The sequence below is a fragment of the Trematomus bernacchii genome, unplaced genomic scaffold, assembly GCF_902827165.1.
Source record: "Trematomus bernacchii unplaced genomic scaffold, fTreBer1.1, whole genome shotgun sequence".
Taxonomy (NCBI): domain Eukaryota; kingdom Metazoa; phylum Chordata; class Actinopteri; order Perciformes; family Nototheniidae; genus Trematomus; species Trematomus bernacchii.
The window spans coordinates 5,997,162-6,020,598 of NW_022987513.1; the positions used below are offsets into that span (position 1 = coordinate 5,997,162).

Below are 23,437 nucleotides of genomic sequence, written 5' to 3' on the forward strand. Positions count from 1 at the left end.
AATAAGCAGGGAAGTAACAAACAAGAAATAAGAATATTATAACTTTATTTGTGTACCTTTCATTCATTAAAATGCAGCTCAACAAAATAAAAAAACACAATAGAAATAAAATACAAAAAAAGTTAATAAAAAAGCACAAGATCCAAGAGGGTGAATTAACTAGTAGAAACAGTAGCAAAAAAAGATAGATTCTTCGTTACCTAAATGCCAGCCTGAATAGGAAGAGGAATTGAGGTGATTACACTTTTTTTTTTTAGCTTGCATTTATAATGTAGCTGGGCAGGGTGTTCCAGAAACTTCAATCTAAAAGCAGTTTCCTCACTTGATTTTTGGGCTACTTTAGGAAATGTTGAAATACCAGCATCCGAGGGCCTAAGGCTCTTCTTAAGAAAAGACAATAGATATGTACATGTGCATACATAGAAAGATCTATAGATGCAGCATCAGTTTAAATGCCATTTTCCCTTTTACAAAAAGATCAGATGTTGACATTACCCTTGCTAAATAAGAAGAAAGCATGATTTAGCAATGACTCAACGAAAACTTTTGGATTTATTATATTTTGTTTTCCAAGGCCTCACTTATTTTGAGACAACATTTTATCAAGACATGCATTTACTTCCATAAACAAACAAATAATGTACAGTTGTATGTTCAATATCACAGAAAATGTCTTCTCGTAACATAACATCTATGTCTTCAGCGTTTTTAAATGTCCAAGTCTGCCATTCAACCCCCAGAAAAAAGACTTTACACAAATGAACCATGTTTGATGAATGCAATTTTACCAGAATTTCAAAGTTATTCCCAAGAAATGTAAAACCTGTATTACAGAGCAATTAACGAACATGTAAGAAAGCAAAACACACACTGAAAATGAGCTACTGCAACTGAGTGTGTCCACTATGTAGTTGGTTAAGCCTGTCATGACATTTGCAAGCAAGAAAAATAACAGCTGATTCCTGCTGACGGCTTGAACAATACAGTGTCTTTCTATCTCGTCTGTCTTTTTATCAGAGTCTGATTGTTTTTTATACAAATTCCATGATGTGGGCATCAAGTGACAGCCTGATGATCTTTTGGAAAACAGTAAAACCATATCAGCTGTACCAAGACAGGACATAAAAAATAAAGACTGAGCCACACTCCACAGGAAGAAAGGTAGATTAGCTAAGCGGCGAGACACTGGCTCAACGAATGTCAGACATGCGAACAAAGCAGTGTACAGGACCACACTTCCCAAGAACAGGTTAAAAATGGTTTGGAGCCACTGTCTAACATTGGATCTGGGTTGCATTACATAGAGTCCAACCTGAACCCCTGCCATATAGATGGCTACGTAACCCAGGACAGAGAATATGCCCTCCTTGTTAGCATGGAGAAAGTCCTTTTCTCTGTCATTGTTGTGGATAATGAAAGCCTTTAGGCCAGATGTCTCCAGAGTGAATTGATAACATCCGCTGATCAGAAGGGCAACGAGCCATGATTTATTGGCTGGTAAAATGGCCAAAAGCACAGAAGCCACAACTCTGACAATAGCTAGTGTGAAGAAAAAGTTCCAGTGGACGCCATATTCTGTCACATGCTCCTGGTAGCCGGACATCTTGAGGCTCAGAAGCCTTCCCATGCCAAGCACAACCAGGGGCCACACAGACATGAGCTGCTTAGCGATGTGATTCATCTTGGATCCTGAGATGTTCTTCCCCCGTGCCTCTGGACACACAAGGGCATTTGCAAAGACATACGCTCCAACACCAAAGTCCATAACACCTGTCCCATAGGTTTCAGCTTTAGCATATCGCCTTGGAAAGACACTGAAGTCTACAGCAAGAATGCTGATGGCTGTTTTCACATTCACAAACACTCGAAAGATGGTCACAAAGGGAACCTGTTTGAATTGAACGTGGCTCTTGAGGAAGGTGCTGACAGTTCTCTGAGCAGATTGAATACTGACATGGTGGATGTACCATAATACAAAGGCTGAAACAACGGTAAGGCCCAAGATGACCTGGTGGAGAACGCTGCTCAGCACGGTGCACGACAGGACGAGGGGAAGGATAAGCAAACAGAAGTCTAGAATCAGGTGAGAAATCAATGGAAGTGGCAGAGGAAGAGTCTTTTTGGCCTGATAGTAGATAGTCAAAATCAGTCCTCTGTTAATGAGACATAGTGGGGCCAGAAAAGAGCCCAGGGCCACCTCCTGCAGACTGGTCCCATTGAGGTTACTGATAAACGCTTCCTTCAGGTCCTTCTGAGACATGGCCTGAAAACAATAAAATGATTTATTTTAACTTAAATCAGAGAAACACATTTGGAGACATATACATATAAAAGCATGTAATAAGACACTTTTAACAACATTTAGGACTCTGTGACAGCATACAGGGTCCGTGTAAGACCTTTCTGATTCAGAGGTTAAAAAAAGTCTCCCCTCATTGCATTATACACTTGATTTCATATTTTCAGCTCAAGCAGCCTTTGTTTGTTGGCGTAACCATACAAATGTGACTTTGAACTGCACTAGTTTTCACATTTTCATATGGTATTTTATTAGTATCACTCACTACGACTCATTATTACATTCTCATTCAGTTATCTGATATAGCTATAGACAACTACGACGTAAAACAAGGTAGTTTTCTGTCTAGTGATCAGTACTTACCACGGATTTTACTGTCAGGCTTCGGAAATTCAGCTTCACAAAAACCTGTTTCACAGCATACCTGTTTGCAGTAGCTTGAGGTCCCGAGCCTAACCCACCAGGATGCCGCTGCAGTAAATTCAGAGCTACTATGCTTCCGGATTCAACCCCGTGACGCATTCAGGATAACTCGGATTTATGGAAACATCCAACCTCAACAGGTCCTGTGTGTCTAAATATTCTAAATAGTAGGCTATTTGACTTATCTTACTAAAACTATATCGTGAATACGAAGGTCAAATAGCTCTGTTTCAGTGTCTACATCAGGCAACCGATAAATGAAGACTAGACTTTTGGATAAGTAAAAATAGAAATAGAAAAACAAAACCTCCTGATTTTAAGTCTGCTTAAGTGGCATTCAATATGCATCTATGTCTCAGACATAACATATAAGTAAGTGTAATTATAGAAAAATACCGGTGTAATGTTCAGCTGGGTCCCTGAAGCATCATGGGAGGGCGGGAATAAGTGTGGGCTTCAGGAGTTAAAAAAGCAGTCGGACAGGCAGCAGACACGGGAAGTTATCCTCTAGGAATTTCTGACAGTAATGGAAAAAATTAAGCCTCGAGACTGTAGTGTAGAATAACCAGACCTTGGCTTGTTTAAAATATAGGCGAAGTTCCTATCAAGGTATTAGGCTGACTCTTAAGACGAACACGAAGGTAACGGTACCGTAAATTAAATGACTTCTGCGGACAAACGAAGCAACGTTAGAGAAGGAGGACACAGCAATGGAGGGGGGACGGTAAGTCAGGGGAAGACCCGGCTACAATTTCTGCTACACTTGCTGTTTTGAGGTTTTCCCTTGTTGAAAGTGTTGAAGTTAACAATAAGTTAACATGGTACATTGACCTTGAGTTGCTTACCTTTATCAATGTGTACCTGGTTCTCACTTTTGATTGGCTGTTTCGTATTCAAACGATAAGTATACATTTTCGTCAACGCGAGACTATAAACTGTATATGAGACCGAATAACAACTCTGTAAAGTAACGTTTAATGCGCCGGATGAAAATAGTTCCCAATGCACCAAATCCAGTGTCATAATTTGCCAACATTGCTTGATAAAAGGTTACCATATACAAAAACACTCACAAACACAGACTGTTTGATTGTTGTGGGAAACTTTTGAAAGTACAGCATGAGTTGCCGGTGGCTTACATTTAAATAATGTCTGAATATTGAAGAAGGAGCCTGCTTGCAAGAAGCTTTAATATAACAACATTCACTATATTGCCAGAATTGTGACTGGAGTTGGTATGAGAACAGCAGCTATGAAAGCAGTGTACTCAATTTACTGCAATAATGTTATAAATCATAACATTAAGATCATCACCATTACACATGGTTTAAAATGGCCTTATAGGGTGAAGGGATGTAGGTGAACTTTTATTGGATTAAATGTGTCTGCACAAAGCACCTGTCAAAGCTGGCTGTTGGGCTGCAGGTCTAGGCCATGTGACCTCGGCAGGATAAAGCAGACTACCATTTGTCAGTCTGAAGTGATTGTGACTGAGAGAATTACACATGACGCATGGACCAAAATGGTCCTGAACAAATGCATGTTAGCAATTACCTGACTAAGACTATGGGCTGTTGTAGGCCTCTAAAGTCAACCATGGTGCCAATGGATATAGCATGTGATGTAAGAATTACATTCTAAATTACAATTGTGTGATTGTTGACGTTGAGAGCTCTCTCAAACACAAAAATAAAAACTTGAACACATAATTGTTGAGTTGGAATATTTTAAGCACTTCATAGCTCAGGGGCGTTTAACTGATTTTTAGATTAACAGAATATTGACATTTTGAGCCATAAAATAAGATTGTTTTTGGTAACTTTGACAATACTACCCTTGCGTGTTGTTCGGTCCCATTTTAAACACAATGTCCCATTTTTCCTCCTTCACATAGGTGAAAGGATTTGTCCGGAAAGTCCATTCTCCACACCCATCCCTAAATGATTCACTGGAGGGAGAAATTCAAGCCTTCCTCATTGATGAAGACCAACTCCACACTTATGACGACCTCACCAAAGTCAACCCAGTGACCCCTACAACAGGTAACAACTGAGGCTATAATGTCTCTTTGACCTTGTGTCCTTAAATCGCTGTCATGATGTATTATTGGGCTTGTTGCTTGATGTATTTTTACCTGTTATAGATTTATAGTTATGTTTGTTCATAAAGGTACCACTTCCATTTATTTTGAAGGCATACATCTTGACATCCCTACCATAGCATGTCAGTGAGTCGTGGATATGTTGCCTCAACTTTGTTCTTTATTTACAAACTGTAGCCAGTACGACCCAATGTTTTCCAGCCCATGTCACCTTGGATTGCATTTGCTGCATATTGTTTAACCAGGTTAAGATTACATTTGCAGCGATGATAAAAAAGTAAAATAGAAATGAATGCATGAATGACTGACTGCTATGCCACCAAACTGCTGCAGTGTAGACAATGAGAGGGAACCTTTAAACCACTTAGACTTATTATGCTGCATCTGTTATATGGATCTGGTTCTTTTATATTTTTAAAGACATTTAATAAAAGACTAACATATGTTTGCTATTTTAATGCTGATTTCTTCTCTGGTATTCTTTTTTTCCTGTATAGTATCATTTGTAAAATATTTGCTTGTCTTTTCTCCCTGTTAATGCCTAATGATATTTACTATTTTCACTGGTAGTGCTGAAATGCCTCCAGGCCAGGTACAGGGTGAAGGTGTTCTACACCCATGCTGGCTGCACTTTAGTGGCCCTGAACCCCTTCCAGCCAATCCCAGACCTGTACACCCTGGATGTGATGAAGGAGTATCACTGCGCTCCTCAGCCACAGGTATTAACAGCTGTCCCTTCAGACCCCACATACATGACGTCTTATCCATCGCCAATCACAAAGTGGAATTTGTGCATTCATACAAACATCTCAGGACAATTATTGACAAAAAATTGAGCTCTGAAGCAAATTGTGAAGATGTGTGCAAAAGGGGTCACCAGCGTTTGTATTGTCTTAGGAAACTGTCCTACAAAACCATGAGGATCGTGTTTTATTGTGCTTTTATTGAGTGAATTCCGTCCTTCTCTTCAATGTCATGGTTTGGTAACCTGCCTTTAAAGAGCAGAGACTCTTATGGCGCGTTTCCACTACAGCGCGGAGCACGGTTTAAGAGGGCTGTGACGTCAGCGGCCCGTCTTTGGTTGCGTTTCCACTTGGCCTAGTACCGGCCGGCGGGTCCTAATTCACAGTTTTTCTGGCCTCATAAAATCGTGGGTCTAGGGCCAGAGACAACGAGGCTGAGTCGGGCTGAGTATGCTAAACTAGAGAGAGCATCGCTGGCAAGGGGGCTACAACTACAACAAGATGGACATATTTGACCGTGATTTAATTGTAATACACGTTTCAAAATGATGCCGAAGTAACAACATACTGATACCGGTTAGTAAAAACCATGAATTAATGCTTTGACAAGTCTGCAGACAGACGGCAGGCGAAAAAACCTTTTAAAATGCGTGTTTTCTAAATGGAGATTGGCTAAGCTAACGCAGTATATGCTCCGACCGTCCACACTCACAACAACGGCCTATACAGACATAAATAAAGCAGCGACTGTATTCGCCATGACACAGGCAGTCTGTGGTTTGTACTTGTTTAACTTTTGTCTAGTTTCTGAACATATATGAGGAGCTGTGAGCTCTGAGTGCTAACAGCTAACGGCTGTGTTGTTTTTCTGGGGTTCTCATTGAAGATGACGTCACGGCTCCGCCTACACTGCGTTACTATAGATACTACCCCAGTTCCTAAACTGTAATGGAAATGCGCCATAAAGTGAGCCAGTCCTAACGAGGCCTAGCCATACCGAGCAAGGCCGTGTAGTGGAAACGTGCCATAACTCAGATCATAAAGTGGTCTAGCAGAAATAACATGAGATGGCTATTTCTTCCTTATGGTAAGGAGGACCACCAACCATTTAAAAAATATTCTGTTGGTCAATTGATGATCTTGAATCTTGAATGACTGCAGAAGTCTTCTCTCAAGCCTAATCAAGCTCTTGTTAATGTGTGCTGTTTTCTTATATACGTTTAGATGGTAGTACAAGCAATCATGTGGATAGTGAGGGTGGGGTTGCGATAGGTGCGTTGTAAGAGTTTTTTTTTTTCCAAAGGCCGTTTCCTGGACTTTCAGGATTAAATCGTCCCAAACGTGTCAGCAATAAGCAATAATTCATCCTTGTGTCTGATGTCTACCAACTTCGTAGAGTTTCACCACGTGATAACATAATGAACATTGCTTTAATATTTTGAAATGTTTTATGCCAACAGGAGTTCAAACCACATATCTTTATAGTGGCAGAAGAAGCCTACAGGAACGTGCAGAACCAGCTGGAGCCGGTGAACCAGTCCTTGGTGGTCAGCGGAGAGAGCGGTGCAGGAAAGGTAAACCAACTCAGTTTCTTTTACTCACAGTTCCACAGATTGGTCATTGGCCAGTTCAAAGATTGTAGACTAAGCTGGTTTCAATAATTCTTTGATTTAGTCATGCTTTGAAAATAATCACAGTATATCTATCTGCAAAGAAAAATGCATTCTTCTTATTTGTTGTTTTTTGCCCTGTAGAAGACTGTAAAGGCATCTTGGATGTGTTAATCTGATCTAATTGAAATCTATCAAAGTAAATGATTGTCAAACCAGTTACTGCTCTGAATTCACACAATGCTCCACAGGAGTGACGTGTTACCTTTACAGCACCCCTAGTGATTGGTTGTTTTCAATAAACAGAAGTGTTGCTGGCTCTTTTCTCTCACAGTTTCCTGTTTAAAAAAACACCTTTCTGCTCAAGGTTTTGGATACATTTATAACAATAATAATTCCAAAGCATGAACAAATATGTAACATCTAATGACAATTTTTCATTATTCTTCCCATTTACTGATTTAAATATTAGTTGGGACATTGGAAACAAATCTTTCAGAACGCTGCTGCTCGAGTCCTCACTGACACTAAGAAAGTGGATCACATCACTCCTGTTCTGAAGTCTTTACACTGGCTTCCTGTGTGTCAAATAATTGATTTCAAAATACCTACCATACCTGCAGGTCCGCTGCAACTCTCACTACTTTTAAATCCAGGCTGAAGACTTTTCTTTTTGCCGCTGCTTTTAATTGAATTATTCACATCTTAAACTGCACTGTAACTTTTATCCTTGTATTTTTTCTTTTAATGTTTCTTAAAAGAATGTTTTCTTATCTTTGCTTTTTAATGACTGTTTTTAAAATGCCATTTTCTTAATGTCTTTAATTTTTGTAAAGCACTTTGAATTGCCTTGTGTTGAAAGGTGCTATATAAATAAACTTGCCTTGCCTTGCCTTGCCTTACAAATCTAAAATGTAGATATATGTCCTTGAACAGCAATCAGCTAAATGAAGGCTATGTTTGTCAACAAACAATTTGAAGATGACACAGTGGTCCATTGGAACAAGCGATGGACATTTTAACTAGTCTAGTGATTCATTGAAGGAAAATAATTACTAGCAGAAGCCTTCATCCGAAGTGATGGCAGTATCAAAGTATCAGTAGAAACAATCTAAGTGGATCTGTGATTTGTTTCTTTATAGACATGGACGTCTCGTTGCCTGATGAAATATTACGCCACTGTGGCTGCCGCCTCCTCTGTGGTGAACAGTCAGGACACCGTGGAGAGGATAGAGAGGAGGGTGCTGGACTCCAACCCCATCATGGAGGCTTTTGGTGAGTGATCTCTGGTGTCACATTAAAGGAAAATATATATTTGTTTAACTTGAACCCTTTTTACCCATGTTTTTGTGTCCAAGTGAGTAATGGGCCACAACTGTTTTTTTAATTGGACCAGTTTTGAGCTTGAGCACTTCGGCCTGGTGCCACTATTTCTCTGTAATGTTGTCAGATACTTATAATAACAATCTGGGTCAGTAGCAAAAACAAACACTTCAGTTGACTTACAATGGAATTGCAGCCCACTTCTGGACCAATTTCACAAATTGTTGTTCCCATTAGTCACTTTTAGACTAAAAAAGAGGGGATAAAATGGTGAGGGGTCAGAAATGTAACCTTTAATGTGAAAATAACCACACTTTTCCCTTGCTGTAGGCAATGCCTGTACTCTGAGGAACAACAACAGCAGTCGCTTTGGAAAGTACATCCAGCTCCAGTTAGACAGGTGCTCACAACTGACCATGCTGCACTTTCTTTTTCATCATGTGAGATAGCATTGGTTCAGTTGGTTTAATCTCCAACTTTTTATTTTGTATATGAAGGCGTCAGCTGTTAGTGGGGGCGTCTGTACAAACGTACTTACTGGAGAAGACCAGGGTGGCTTGCCAACCGGCTAATGAGAGGAACTTCCACATCTTCTATCAGGTGAGTTAACAGGGCTGCACTTGATTATTTAATGTTAACACAATCATATGTATCATAGAATGAAATGCAAAGAGCTTATTGTTTTCCAGATGCTGAAGGGGGCCACAGATGAGCAGAGGAAGGAGTGGAAGATGCCATGTGGCAAACATTTTGTGTGGCTGCCAAATTCAGAAAAAACAGTCGAGGGTTGGTCTTTGCATATGTTTTAATTATGTTTTTTTCTTTTTATTCTTTATGTTTATTGATTCTTACAACAAACTTTTCTTCATGTTATTTTTTATAGAGGATTCCTTTCAGGAGACTGTCGAGGCAATGGTTCATCTGGGCATCAAAGCAGAGAGGCAGAGGCAGTTATTCAGGGTAAGGGACTCCTCAAAGGAAACACTTATTGGCTAGTTAATAATACACTTTAATGTATTTCTAAGTAGATAAAGGACATTTTCAATGTTAAATGAATGTGGGGTATTTTGTTAACAATTATAACCATCAAATGAACACATATTTATATTATTATTTCTGCAAACAACTATATTGTGGTGTGGTTGAATACACACAATGTATTCATTGTTTATAAACTGCCTATGCATGCTAAATGTGGGGTTAAAGTACAGTGTTACATCATCATCTTTTTCAGTTACATTTTTTAAATGTTCTTTATTTCTTTGTAATATAGTTTGATTTCTCTTTAATGCATTACAGATACTATCAGGGATTCTGCAGTTGGGGAATCTGAATTTCTCTTCAATGGATGAATCACAGCCTTGTGACCTAGATGAGCAATCTAAAGGTATTGAAAATGATTTTGTTTGAGGTATCTTATTTTTCTTTTACAGTTATTAAGTGCTTAAAATGTCCATTGTCTAAAAATGTTAGGCTGACATAAATATAGTATGATGCTCAAGGGATTTATTTGGAAGGAAACCTTCAAAATGAGGCAAGTGAGAGAAAGAAATCTGATCGTCCATTTTCAAAGTAAAGTTGTTTTATTTTCTTGGTTTGGGACCTAAGAACAGGTGAAAAGTTTTGCCGGGAAATTCTTTACAACAACAATCACCTCTGTTGCAAAAATTGTTCCTGGCAAAACTATTACAGTTTTACAGATGTGGAAATGAGAACGATTGAACTGGAAAGCCCGGTTTACCTGTTCTTAAGTCATAAACACATTTTAGATCGGACTTAGTAAAGGAAACAATATAGTTTATATTCTTCTCCAGCCTCTCATTGCTTCTGTAGACTATAACTCTGAACAAACCAGAACCGATATACAAAATACGAAGTAACCAGTCTGCCTTCCAATCCTGCTCTTTTTCAGACTTCTTGCAGAGGGCTGCTGATCTGCTGTGTGTCCCCGCTGAGGAGCTTCTCATGAGTCTGAGAGTGAGGACGCTGAAGGCGGGGAAGCAGAGCGTCCTCAAGCCCTGCTCCCGGGCCGAGTGCAGCATGAGGAGAGACTGCCTGGCCAAGGTCATCTACGCACAGTAAGAATGATTCTGACATCAGATAACACACTCTGTTTCAAAGGACTATGCAGGAACTTGTTTTTGTCCTGGAGCACTCCTCGTTTCCACCAAACACTCAAATGTGAAACCATCATGCCCTGTTGTTTACAATAAACAGTGAGGAAGATGCATCTGTTAATCACTCTTTATATTGATAGGGATTTCTATGCTTTGGAGAAAGAGTATGAGATTGTCTCTTTTTTACCAACAGGTTATTTGAATGGCTGGTTACATTCATCAACAACAGCATATGTGCAGACCAATCCACATGGTACAACTTTATAGGTAAAAGCCTTATCGTCTCGTACTTTATTGAATATAAATACATTTATTTGTAAATGTTAATACCCAGTTTCTATTCATAAACTCACAAATTCCTCCCCTCTCTGTGATCTCCAGGAGTTCTAGATGTCTACGGGTTTGAGTGTTTCCAGATCAATAACCTGGAGCAGCTGTGCATCAACTACGCCAATGAGAAGCTGCAGCAGCACTTTGTGGCTCATTATCTCAAAGCTCAGCAGGTACGGATTTCAGTTTTCCATTTCATGCACCTGATCTCTGGAGGTCCGTAGTTTCACTGCCCTTTACACAAACATCTTTGTGTATTTTGTGCTTGAATAATAATATGAATCTCTTCTTCTTCCAGGAGGAATACGTGTCTGAGGGGTTGGAGTGGTCCTTTGTCAAATATCAAGACAACCAGAGCTGTCTGGATCTTCTGGAGGGAAGTCCTGTCAGTGTGTTTTCTCTTCTGAACGAGGTAAGCTGTTTTAAAAAAAAAAAAAAAATACATATTTTCTGTTGAACTATCAGAGTTTTCAACAGAACAGCTTGCATAACCCCCACACTTAACAGCTAAAAAGACAGCACACAATTATAATGGTAAAACAAACCAAAATAAATAATACAAATAAAAACTAACTTTAAAAAACATAAAAACTAACTTTAAAAAACATAAAAAGACACAGTTTAGAGTGAATAAAACAACAGTCATTACTTCTGCTTCTTAAATCACCAAGTTTTTTTTTTTTCTATTGTCAGCATGTTTTGGACACATTACAGAATTTCATTTAAATCATTAACTAGAAAGAAGGATGGTTGGAAATGATCTTACTAGTTTTTATGGATTTACTCTTTCACATTAAAGCCAATGTCATTTGTTTTTAATAGAATGAAATACAAGTAACATCCTTTAGCTCTTTAAACCTTTGTTTCAGTGCAGTCATTTTCTGGGTTAATCCCTTTCTTTTTGTCTCATTAAATATATGTATCTGAAGTTAGTAAGATATCATCTCTATATAATCTTTCTAAAGCAAAGTTACAAAGTGCTTTCACAGATAAAAACAGAGGCAGTGGGTAGTGTGGAGGAGTAAGTAAGTAGGTTGGGGTTGACAACTTCGTTCATACCTGCTACAGGAGAGTCGTCTTAATCGTGCCTCAGACGCAAAGACAATGAAGGTGCGTCTGGAGAAGGAGCTCAGCGATAATTCCAACATCAGCTGGGACAAGTTCAGCAAACAGCCTCACTTCACTGTGGCCCATTACGCTGGCCAAGTCGCCTACCAGATACAGGGGATGGTGGAGAAAAACAAGGTGTGTACAAAAACAAACAAACATTTAAATAGGGTTTGGAAAGTTGACCACAGATCCCATCCATTCATCTTCTGCTGGATTCTGTGTTTTAGGACCCGGTGCCACCAGAGCTCATCAAACTGCTGCAGAAGTCTGAAAACTCTCTGCTTCACCACATCTTCACCGACAAGGAAACTGAGATTCCTACCAGCAAGGGGCTCAGTAAAGTCACTGTGGTCTCCAAGTTCAAGGTGGGAGCCAATTAAAGCTTTTATTACAAGGGTTGTTTAGCTTGTCTGTAGAGCTCCCTCTGGGAGGGTGATGTCATGGCACTGATGCCTTTAATGTCTCATGGTAGAACTCTCTGGAGAGCCTGATGAGGATCCTCCACACCACAACTCCTCACTACACTCGCTGCATCAAACCTAACCCTGACTGCAAGCCGCTGACCTTCAAAAAGGAGGAGGTACACCATGGCAACAATCAGAGGCAACAATCAGAGGCAATGCTTTGCACTTTCACACGAGATACCTGTTCTAATGGATGTTCTCTCTCTGCTTTCAGGTCATCATGCAGCTGGAGGCCTGTGGGATTGTGGAGACTATTCATATAAGTGCTGCTGGCTTTCCAATAAGGTGACCTTTGTTCATTTTGTAACTATCTAAAAGGCACAGTTTACCCCTAATCAATAATACATATTTTGTATCTTAGCTACTTATAAATCTAGTGTGTTTTGATTGGAGTTGCTGAGTGTTGGAGATATCGACCGTACTGCACCTGTGTGAGCGTACTCCCCTTGTCCATGAGGAGATGCCGGTTTCCTTCTGTACGGTGATAAGGTAGTTAGTTCTTTGGGACAGACGACTGAATTAGCAGCGCCACAACAATGGCCAACATTTTGAAATTGAGAAACATTTTTCCAGGGAAAGTGTACATAAAAGTTACAGTAGATCGCCTTCAGTCAGTTTTCTAATCTGTCGAAATGATGTACAACCTTCTGATTTCTCCATCATTATTTAATAAAATTGGTCAATGACACATTTTTCTTCTCTGGGGTGTCATTTGGTATAAAGAAAATAGTCCCCACATAAAACTGCTAGGGTCTCCTTCTGGAAAAAGACATTGCTGTTGATATTTCCAACACTCGTCAACTCTCATTAAAACAAGCTATACTCATAAATAGCACTACAGGTAAGAAGACAAATATTTATGTTTGATAATGTATTGCTTCGTTTCTCTTGGATTTTTGTTGACTTGTGATTTCTGTTCTACAGAATTCCGTTCAAAGGTTTCATGCAACGTTATGGACTGATTGCAAAATATTCACATGTCAAGTCAGGCATCCATTCTGTTGGTAAGTACAGTTCGTTGTGGGATCAATTTCAGCTCAATTTCTGCATGTTAACTGTGGACAAAGAGTGAATGTATTTCCTCTCTTTAGGTCTACTGATTTATTCTCCTTTTCCTTCATTAGACCTCTTAGTAAATGAGACTCTCAGTTCTCTACTCTCCTGGGGACTTTCCTATTTGGTGTATAACAAGGGAACTATCTAACAAAATAAGCAACTTCTTCTGAACTCTCCAGGTAAATGCATGCACCTCTGAATGCCAGAGCTCGCTTTGCATGTTGTGTCTTGTTTCTGTACGGGTTCCTGATCAGTGGCTGCTTAGACTTGTACTCTTCTTTTCATCAGCTGCTTTTTGCAGGGATTACAATGTTTTTCTGTCCGGCTCTTTGTTCCAAACTGGAATATTTCAACAACAATTGGATGGATTGATTTCATGATCCTCAAAGGATTTATTGGACTGACATTGGTCATACAATTTTTTTGTTTTTGCACCACCATGATGTGGACACCTGAGAATTTTAGTAAAATGTTTAAAACGCTTTTGGATAGCCATACAATTTGGTGCAAAATTCGTGTTCTCCTCAGGATCATTTACAAAAACTCTGGTGATCCCCTGGTTTTACCTACCTAAATTGTAATTAATCCAATAGTCTGATTTATGACCAAATGCATGCAGCCTTAGCTGTAGCAATGTTGGTAAAGGAGCCTGCTAATTCTTATTGAATGCTGCCAAATGTAAGCAGATTGGACATTTTCATTACAGTGGCCCTATTATGGTCCTTTAAGGTTCATATTTGTATTTTGTGCCTTTGCTGTGTCATGTTTTCATGCTTTAACGTTCAAAAAGCTTTTTATTTTTTTCATACTGCCTGTGCTGCAGCACCTCTTTTCACCCTCTGTCTGAAACCGGAGCCCAGTCTGCTCTGATTGGTTAGCTATTATGTAATTGGTCAAAGGCTTAGACATGTCCCGACCCTTACCCTATCACAAACTATGTGTCGGAGTGCTAGCCAATAGAAGCAAGAGTTTTATATAGTGATGTCACCATGTGACAGAAGTAAACAAAGAGTCGAACTGAAGCAGTTCAGGCAGGGGGGAGAAAAACTCTATGGCCCTTTTTCAATTCAGAGTAATCCTAGAAGTGCTGCTGTTGATTCTGATGACTCACTGACAAACAAATACAATGTGTTGAAAATAAATCCAAAGACAGGTAGTGCTGCTCTGCTCTAACCTTAAGTCTGTCTTGTGTTGTTCACTGTGTTCTGACTCCAGTCCTCTCTGTCTTAGATGCGGGGGCTGACTACATTCTTCGGCGCGGGGTGGAGAATCTCCTCAGCGTCGTGTTACAGCACGAGGCGTTCGACCCCCAGTGCAAAGATAACAGTGGAAAACACAATTCATGGGTTCACTGCGGGAGGACTAAAGTTTTCCTCACTCAGTTGATGGTCAGTGTTTAGATGTCTTCCTCACACATCATTTAGTGAGTGTGTATAACATGAAGAAGTCATTTGCTTATTTGGTAAAAAGTGTCATGCATTTTTTTCAATGTGGTCATATATTGGGGATTTCTCTGGTGTATTTGGAGTACTGACCTGCCCTGGCTTTTGTCTCACAGCTAGATTTTCTGGAGTACCAGAGGAAGAAGGTCCTGTGTCAGTGTGCCTTCTCCATTCAGTGCTGCTGGCTGCGGTACCAGCGCCACAGACGCTGCGCCCGCCTGCTGTCTGCCACTCGGATCCAAGCAGGTGAACTATTTGAATGCTCCTGAGTGGAATCAGTTGATCTCTGTGGCCTCACCCTAATGAGTCTGCTGGCTTTGACCTGAATGTCTGGCCAACAGGATCTCATCTGATTAACTGTTCATCATGACAGATGTTCTCTTGTGCCCACAATGCACGGATTAAACCTGCAGAATGAATGGCTTGGTCAGATGTGTGTGTGTTTTATGTCTCCTGCAGTGGTGCGGTCCTGGCTGGTGAGGAGGCAACTCCAGAGGTGGAACAGAGCAGCTGCAGTCATCCAGAACACCTGGAGGATGTGGAGGGTGAGATTTGAAAAGAATACATATCACATCTTGTGTTTTCTTGTTCCAAATTGTATGGATTAAGGCTGTCAACGTTACCTGCTAACGCTCCTGATTAATCTGGCAACCTTAACGCAGAGGGTGACCACAGTGGTTCTTCGTAACAGCTGCCTTGTCGAATCCTTTAGCTTAGTGTCAGAACATTTTCCGACTTCATGCCAATAATTCAGAAATCATGTTTTAATAAATAAAAAAAACCCTCAGATTATTTATTTCCAGTTTGTCACGCATTTCTTTATTTCTACACCACCCATGTATTTTATTTATCTCCCCCCAAAATACAAATGCCTATTAGTATTTTTCACACTAACAGGCAACAACTAAGACTTTTGATCACTGATGACATATACCATGTGAAACCCATGTTGTTATATTATTGGCTTACAAGCCTTCTTAGCAGCGGCACTGGTGGCAACCACACGTCACATCTAACATGTGTGAACATTCTGTTACATCATGAAAATGTAGATCTGACTTTTTTTCCTCTCAAGGCTTCCGAAGTCTGCGGCTGTTATAGAAGCGCATGACTAAATCTAAACAGGAACCTCAAAAAGCCTATTAGATTACATTCACAATGATTATTGATGTAAATTGTCACCAATAAGTAAACAAACGTGTATTTATGGACAATATGCATATTTGTTTTTGTTTTTTGTGGCAGGCACTATTAAAAGCCTTGGCTGAGACAGAACTGGACGATGCAAAGGACCTACTGGAGGCGGACGTGCCACAATTGAACGCCATCATCAGGGAGCGGGGCTCCGTGCAGCTCTCCTTCATCCAGGAGCCCGTCTCAGTGCGAGGCTGGCCCCTGGGCCTGGCTCTGGCCTCGGCCCCGACCATCACCATGTCTCTTACAGCCACGGGCTTCCAGAAGATGGTGTCTGTGATGGCCTCCCTCAACCTGCCCTCCAGGAGAGGGGAGTACAAGTTGGAGCCCAACCAGTACTCGCAGGAGCTCGCCTCCATACGGGCCCAACCCAAGGTGAGGGCACACCCACGCCAATTTTTCCAAATCTCAAGTTTTTTATATATTGGTGGATTCTTACGATTGAATTCTTCTTTCCTACTCAGGGATCTGTAAAGCTGCACTACCGGCGGTCTCCACTCCTCTACGCTGACAGGAAGCCCGACATGAAGAGTGACATGAGCGGGTTCAATGCCATCCTGCTCGAGAAGACTTTGTAAGAGCTCCTCCTGTCGCTGAACACTAATGTCTGATTACTTGCACACAGATTAAGGATAATCTGGCACAGAGGTGCTTTTGCAGTGAAGCATCTGCTCTTCCATAATGTGACAGAGGGAACAAACCTGGCATTTTATTCTGGCATTGTGTTAAAATGTGTTTAAAGGGACCATTTTCAGCTTCATCTTTTTTTTTATTATGCCAAAGTTGATCTCTCTCTGTGTTATACACAGCTGCCAATACCTGCAACACATGCCCCGGGGAATAGTAATATTTTGAACTACCAGGAGGTCAGGTAAGATAATGTAGTGTGCTGTGAACCGGGCCTTAATAAGGTCTGTAGTACAATCAGAACATTGAACAGCCACATTTGAGATCAGACCAATAGAAAACCATGATTGAACAGAGTAGTGATTATGATAATGTCACTGCAGGACAAGACAAAATATTTTTGTATTATTCGTAGTCCTTGTCTGGAGAACTGTAAATACATGGCACAAAAAAAAACCAGACTTCAGGTTTTTGTCTCCTTGATGCCTCTTCAGAACATCTGACTCCTGATCGAAGTATTTGGCCTTTGTCTAGTGCCTTTCTTATAATCTACACTCAAATCATAAATGTGCTTATTTATTTAAGGGTGATTGTTTATAGATTTATTTTGGGTGTATAAACACATAGGTCGGATGCACAGATTATCCGGTTATTAGAACCAGCATTTATTTTGAAAGTAAATTATGCTTTAAAAAAGTAAAGTATTGCACACGTAAAGCACATCTTGCACATTCAAACTACACATCTGCTAATATGAAGCTATAGACACACAATTAATGACCAAGCAGACACGTCACTTATGTGATACAGGGAAAGAATAAACCCAGGTTTATTCAAAATGCTGCTTTTTGTTCGACAAGGGTCTTTCTTATTCGCACATCTGTCAAATGTTTGGCCAAAACACTGTGTGGATTTGCTGCAGAAAGTCCTGCAAAACAATACCAAAGTCTTTGTACTCTAATGTTTTGTGTCGGAGAATAAACTTAAGTGCCATCAACTTTTGCTATATTCTTTTTCAAAATATATTTTATAATAACGTGACAATTGTATTCATGTAACTGACATTGATGTTTAAAGCTTTTGGCTAAAAGGACATCTCTTGTTATATTTCATATCTTAATTTGATTACTAAATAATGTCTTAACCTGTTTCCAGCTGTTGATTTACTTAAATGTGTTTTTGAATAAAACAAAGAAATGTATACTGCTTGTCAGTGGTACCAAGGGATCAATGTGTAAAACTTGAAATATTAATATTTAAATTACTTATTGAAATAAACTTTATGCATTTTCCTTTCATCTGAATGTGTGCTTACTTGTGATCAGCAATTCAACAACAAACTACATTATGAAACCTTTTTTGTAGACTCAGGAATTCAAATGGTTTTTAAACATTTTAGCATTTATTTAAACACTTTATACATAAAAAAAGAAAATAAGAGTTGATTCACGTGCTTATTCCAAGACTTTATACAAAAATATAATGAAAAATGATCTGAGAGACAAACTAAAGCAGGGGTGATTTTATGAATCATCGCGTCCTTTGGCTGTTAGCTTCATACACTGATCAGAAAACTCGACAAACAGAGGCTCCTGCATGGCCGCCTTCATCGCCTCGTCTTTAACATCTGCGCTGTCGATGGAGCGCAGCAGCTGTCTCAGGTGGGGGTTGCAAAGAAGATCTCTCATCTCGTTGGACTGACCTGTAGAGACATAAGAAAACATGATTTACCCAAGGCTTTTTTGGAAATGTAATGTATGTGGCCGTGAGTAAATGCAAGTGTTAGATGGAGAAACGTTTGACATGGGACACTGCTGATAAATGCAGAGAAGACGAGAGGTTCTGTTGGATTAGTACCTAACAGCTGGAGCTTCTCTAGAGGCACTTTGTCGATGATGTCCTCTTCATGCAGAAGATCCTCCTCAGTCCTCTCTGCAAAGACAGGGAAGCAATTGTGAAGTTAAATGCGTATTTCAATCTCACAGCCTTTCTTTGCTGTGACTTCATCTACAAATGAGAAAAACGTTTGACTACTAACACGAAGAGAGTCAAATGCTCAAGTTTTCTTTGTTTAAATACAGTAACTGTTCCCAATTCTATTGATTAAATAAGTTGAACAATTTAAAATGGCTTGAGACCATAAGCACTCTGTCTAAATGGCCCACCACCACCTATTATTTTATATTTGATTTGTGCTGGGAGAGTAAAGCATAATTTGACAACTTAAAAAAAGACTGAGACAGTGGGATGCACAGCCTGGTGATAACAGATTATCAGATAAGGACGATGGATGTAGTTTGTCATTTGACCTAATTCTGGAATTTTTACACATGTTTTTATCAAATAAATAAGGATGAAATAAGATAAACAATTTAACACTGCATGAGACGATAAGCACTGTAATAACAGAATTTAGAGTTTTACTAAATTGCCCACCCCCACCTCTTTATGATATATTTGATTTGTGCTGTTTTGGGTGGATATGGACACACAGGGGGGATCAGGGACAATCACAGGAATGATAAGGACATACCTGTGTAGAAAGAATCCTTAGCTTCAGTAACTTCAGAAACGACAGGAAGGCAAGAGTCTGCAGACAAATAAAGTTAGAAGGTTGATCAGTGAATGATGAGCATTTGAATACGTCCTATGAGAATGAACACAGCTTGTCTGAACAGCACTTCACTAACATACTGAAATCCAGCTCCTTTACCTTTATGGTTCTTGTAGCAGCCAAGTGAACAACTGAAACAGAAAGAAAACAAGAATTAAAAACACAAGTATGATCATAATATTTACCTAGGTGCAAAACTGAATCAAGGTAACACAAATACATTCTGTACGCATTGTTTTACAGTATATTATAAACAAATTGTATATGAACATGTTCCATTGTGTTTATTCTTTCCTGAATCTGCAGCACTTCAGTTTTCTGCATCAATCTGAATGTCTTAAAGTTTGAAACATTGCAAAAGTATGAAATTAATAAAATAATATTTTAAGTGATTAATAATTGCATTAATATATATTAATGTCGTTTTTTGCATTTTATAACTATCTTTAAAATGATAGGACTATTTTTTATATTGGATGATAATGCATTTTAACACGTATAGCCTACTTTTATATTTATAGAAATTATTATTATTTAACAGAATTAAAGCAAACATAATGTGAGGCATGTTATTGGAGCCTACATTATCATTGTAAAAAAGGGATTCCATATGTTTACAAGGGTTTCCTAATTTAATAAAGTATAATAAAATCAGAGTTAATGAATGTATCCTTCAAAACAGCGGAAAAGCAGCCAGTGACTTCAAAACGCGAACTGTTTTGACTTACGCGGGTTGCCGTCCCTCCCATGTGTTGTTGATGTCGAAAATGGTTTTCACTTGTAACTTTAAGGGACAATACTTTGCATCAGTGGCATATTCTCTACATTTTCGCATGTTTTTCTTTATGCATTTTCTTATTTTGTTAACAGGTGTTACCACGTTTTAAAGTGAATACGAACCATGCTTAAAGGCCATTATGTTTCAGCACTGTAACTGAATCCTAATTTAGCTTAAATGTCAACACTAGCACTTGGTGGATACGGCTGCTATTTGTATACACTTTTTTAATTTAGGTCCGACCTACATACTCAGTGATGTGCCTTAACAATATAAAATATTGGCTATTGTTTCCCCTATAACTGTCTTCTCACTTTAGCCAAACAAGCTAATTGAAGGCTAGCTAGCTAACAGATGGTTATTTAAAGTTAACGTTACTTACTATCTTATTTTGCAGGCTGGACATCTGTATTTCGGCGTATGTTCGCTGCACACACTGCATATCTGCATCCTGGCGAGTTGGTGAAAAAATATGAAGAAATGTGTAAAAATGCTAGCAGATCGTAAGTGTGTTGACCAGGAAGTTAAAGAAATAAGTTCCGGTTGGGAGATATTCCTTCAAAATAAAAGCATGTGACTTCGCCTGGGGTTTCAGCCAAGAGTCAACATAGATTAAACCCAAACACTGATATTTATTAATGCTCATCATCCCTTTTAATTCATAATTTATTCTATTTAACAATTGATTTGTCAATTCTTAATCTTCATTTGTAAAACATTTATTTCCAAGGCTTGTTGGATAGGGCCAAGATTGTTTTCATACATTTCTCAAATTAAACTGAGAGACACCCCAAATATTTCATATTATTAATAACTATCATGACATTTTGAATGCAAAAATACATCTCTTTCTAGGCTGCAGGCTTAAGTATTTAAAAAAGAAAGACCTGTCCCTTGACCTAATGAACTCGGTATCTGGATGTGCATGACACTCATCTGGGAAACAACATGTAAACAGAGCAGGGCCTCATTCCCCCTGAAAAAAACACTGGACATGGAGGGAGAAATTATATATGAAAAATTCAGATTGTAGAGAAACTATAGAAAACACAGACGCAACGCAAGCGTGTAATCCACGTTACTTAACATGACTAAAATAGTTTTAATTAAAATACAAATAATGTCTATTTGGATTCAGTTATGAGCAAAAGAAAAGACACAATCCAAGCTGGTTGAATCATCACCCATTTTTATTGAGTCCAAATACTGTATCATATCTCCTGCACCCACAGAAATGACTACACATATCTCTATATATTTATCAAGCACACACCACTGACCTATATTGCTCAACACAAACTATTTTTGCACCGGCGAGAGACAAGCAGGTTCTTGCTACAGAGTATGGAGAGCTGTCTCGTGTGACTGATTACTGGGCATGTTCCCGAAGTCACAGCGCTCCATTCACTGGGTCAGGAACAGGGAAGGCAGAGAGAACCATGGCCATCGTCAACATCAGGAATCCAACTTCGTGTCCGGATCTGTGTGGAGATCAGGAAGAAATGGTCATCACAAATAATATCCTGCAACAACATTTGTCTTTTCATCTAAAGATTATTTTGTCAATTTATAATTTGGTCCATAAAATGTCATATAAATAATGTCCAATACTGTTACCCAAAACCCGTGTTTACATTTTCACTTGAAATAAATTCTCACATGAAAAAAAACAGCAAATGTTTATTTGTGGTGTAGAAAGTGACTGAAATTAGAAATATTTTTACCATCCTGGCCTGATTTGTATTGACCCATTTTCCAATTTTAAGGTTTCAAAAACACCATAGCAATTATATAGCCTTTGCACAAACCCTAATAGATGAATACAAACATACAAAAAGGGATTTTTGTTATCTGTTTTTGGCTCTACCTATCGATTGACCTAATAGGTGGAACAAAGCAAACTTGAATTCCGAAGCATAGATTAGAACGGCCCTGACACAAAGGCAGGTTGTTCAGCTCACATTCATGGCAGTAATCTGCAGGATCTTGTTATGTAAACATCTTGGTACAGTATAAGGTCATTTTTTTCATGACAAGGAAATTGCTGAATAAATAAGTGTTTTTCATCAAGAATAAACACTTTTTCAGACTACAAAGGCACATTGTTACCTGTAAACGTCGAGGAAATCCATCAAGAAGAGGAGCTCTTGGTTCTCTTGCGTTTCAGCTCGGTGTTATGAAATTTTTCTGCAATCTTCCTCTCGTGTCCAGCGGGGCAATGGCGGTTTGTGTTCAGCTCGATTTCTCTCTTGGTTCTCCCTTTGCCACACGCATGGCACGAGAACTCGAGCAGATTGTAATAGTCATACTGGTCGTAAAATGTTTCCTCGAAAAAAACAAATCTTTCCATGTCTGTAGCCATTTGGAGATGGGATGCAGCAGATTTTACCAGACGAGTTCAACAGCGAGTAAACAGCTGTAGCCAGCCAGTGTTTATATACAGAGGGTCACGTGATCGTGGCTGTGACCAAGGAACTACATGTACTGTGCTGTAATAAACACAGTGTACTGTTTTTGTCGGGAAATATTGATATGTATTGTTAGTTTGTTCGTTGTTATTTCACTAGTATGCATGTATTTCCTCACATATTACTGTAACATATAGTATTGTTTATTTTGTTAAGTAGTAGGCCTATGTGTGTTTTTTTCTGTGTCGTGAGTATTTCAACAAGGGTGCTGTGTGCATGTTTGGCAAACCAAATAACATCCTATTGCTGTTATAAGAATGTATCTAACGTGCAATACTTTTAGCACTTTATTAACTGACATTTGTTTGGGTTATGGTAAAAATAATTGGTAATAACTTACATTGCACATAGTGAGTCTACTCTTACTCGAATGTTGTCGCAAGTATCCATTTCTAAAAGTTATTGCACACACCTTAATAAAAATCACACATAATAGTCTGCAATTGAAATGGAAACTGAGCAATCTGGTGCCACTAAATGTTTTTAAAGCTCGATTGGATGCTACTCAATCGGAAGCTGTTGGTACCTGTTCATGTGGATAGTTATGTAAATTGTAATCCCTGTAATGATGCTGTATGATCCTTTTTGTTGTTCTGTTTATGTTTTTATGTTTCATGTGGAACCTACTTGAGCAGGTCTCCCTTGAAAAAGAGATCAATGATCTCAATGGGATACACCTGGATAAATAAAGGTTTGAAATGAAATGAAATAACTGTTACTGTTACAAAATAAAGGACT

General features: G+C 39.0%; 3 protein-coding genes and 1 long non-coding RNA gene across 5 annotated transcripts; 1 reads left to right on the top strand and 3 right to left on the bottom strand.

The window, feature by feature from the left end:
* Positions 1 to 533: 533 nt before the first annotated feature.
* Positions 534 to 2,887, bottom strand: pigw (phosphatidylinositol glycan anchor biosynthesis, class W). 2 transcript variants are annotated; one of them, XM_034113101.1, is made up of 2 exons: positions 2,663 to 2,887; positions 534 to 2,263 (listed from the first exon to the last, which is right to left on the bottom strand). In XM_034113101.1, the coding sequence occupies exons 1-2, from the start codon at positions 2,819 to 2,821 to the stop codon at positions 785 to 787; spliced, it is 1,638 nt and encodes a 545-aa protein (XP_033968992.1). In that variant the 5' UTR covers positions 2,822 to 2,887; the 3' UTR covers positions 534 to 784. The 2 variants fall into 2 exon arrangements, with proteins under 2 accessions (XP_033968992.1, XP_033969000.1); XM_034113109.1 differs by having other exon boundaries at positions 2,724 to 2,775.
* Positions 2,888 to 3,201: 314 nt separating this feature from the next.
* Positions 3,202 to 18,137, top strand: LOC117468793 (unconventional myosin-XIX). Its single transcript, XM_034113087.1, has 24 exons — positions 3,202 to 3,446; positions 4,617 to 4,764; positions 5,394 to 5,542; positions 7,027 to 7,140; positions 8,319 to 8,451; positions 8,830 to 8,899; positions 8,997 to 9,099; positions 9,189 to 9,285; positions 9,383 to 9,459; positions 9,799 to 9,886; positions 10,412 to 10,577; positions 10,810 to 10,883; positions 10,998 to 11,119; positions 11,245 to 11,358; positions 12,015 to 12,191; positions 12,284 to 12,421; positions 12,529 to 12,636; positions 12,735 to 12,805; positions 13,445 to 13,524; positions 14,807 to 14,964; positions 15,135 to 15,264; positions 15,478 to 15,563; positions 16,264 to 16,587; positions 16,677 to 18,137. Exons 1-24 carry the CDS (start codon positions 3,384 to 3,386, stop codon positions 16,788 to 16,790), a joined length of 2,904 nt encoding a protein of 967 aa, XP_033968978.1. The 5' UTR covers positions 3,202 to 3,383; the 3' UTR covers positions 16,791 to 18,137.
* Positions 18,138 to 18,284: 147 nt separating this feature from the next.
* On the bottom strand, positions 18,285 to 20,789 carry znhit3 (zinc finger, HIT-type containing 3). Its single transcript, XM_034113120.1, has 5 exons — positions 20,614 to 20,789; positions 19,553 to 19,584; positions 19,373 to 19,429; positions 18,697 to 18,771; positions 18,285 to 18,541 (listed from the first exon to the last, which is right to left on the bottom strand). The coding sequence occupies exons 1-5, from the start codon at positions 20,679 to 20,681 to the stop codon at positions 18,363 to 18,365; spliced, it is 411 nt and encodes a 136-aa protein (XP_033969011.1). The 5' UTR covers positions 20,682 to 20,789; the 3' UTR covers positions 18,285 to 18,362.
* Positions 20,790 to 21,400: 611 nt separating this feature from the next.
* On the bottom strand, positions 21,401 to 22,709 carry LOC117499530. Its single transcript, XR_004557715.1, has 2 exons — positions 22,341 to 22,709; positions 21,401 to 21,712 (listed from the first exon to the last, which is right to left on the bottom strand). It is a non-coding gene; the product is annotated as an uncharacterized LOC117499530 (long non-coding RNA).
* Positions 22,710 to 23,437: the final 728 nt, after the last annotated feature.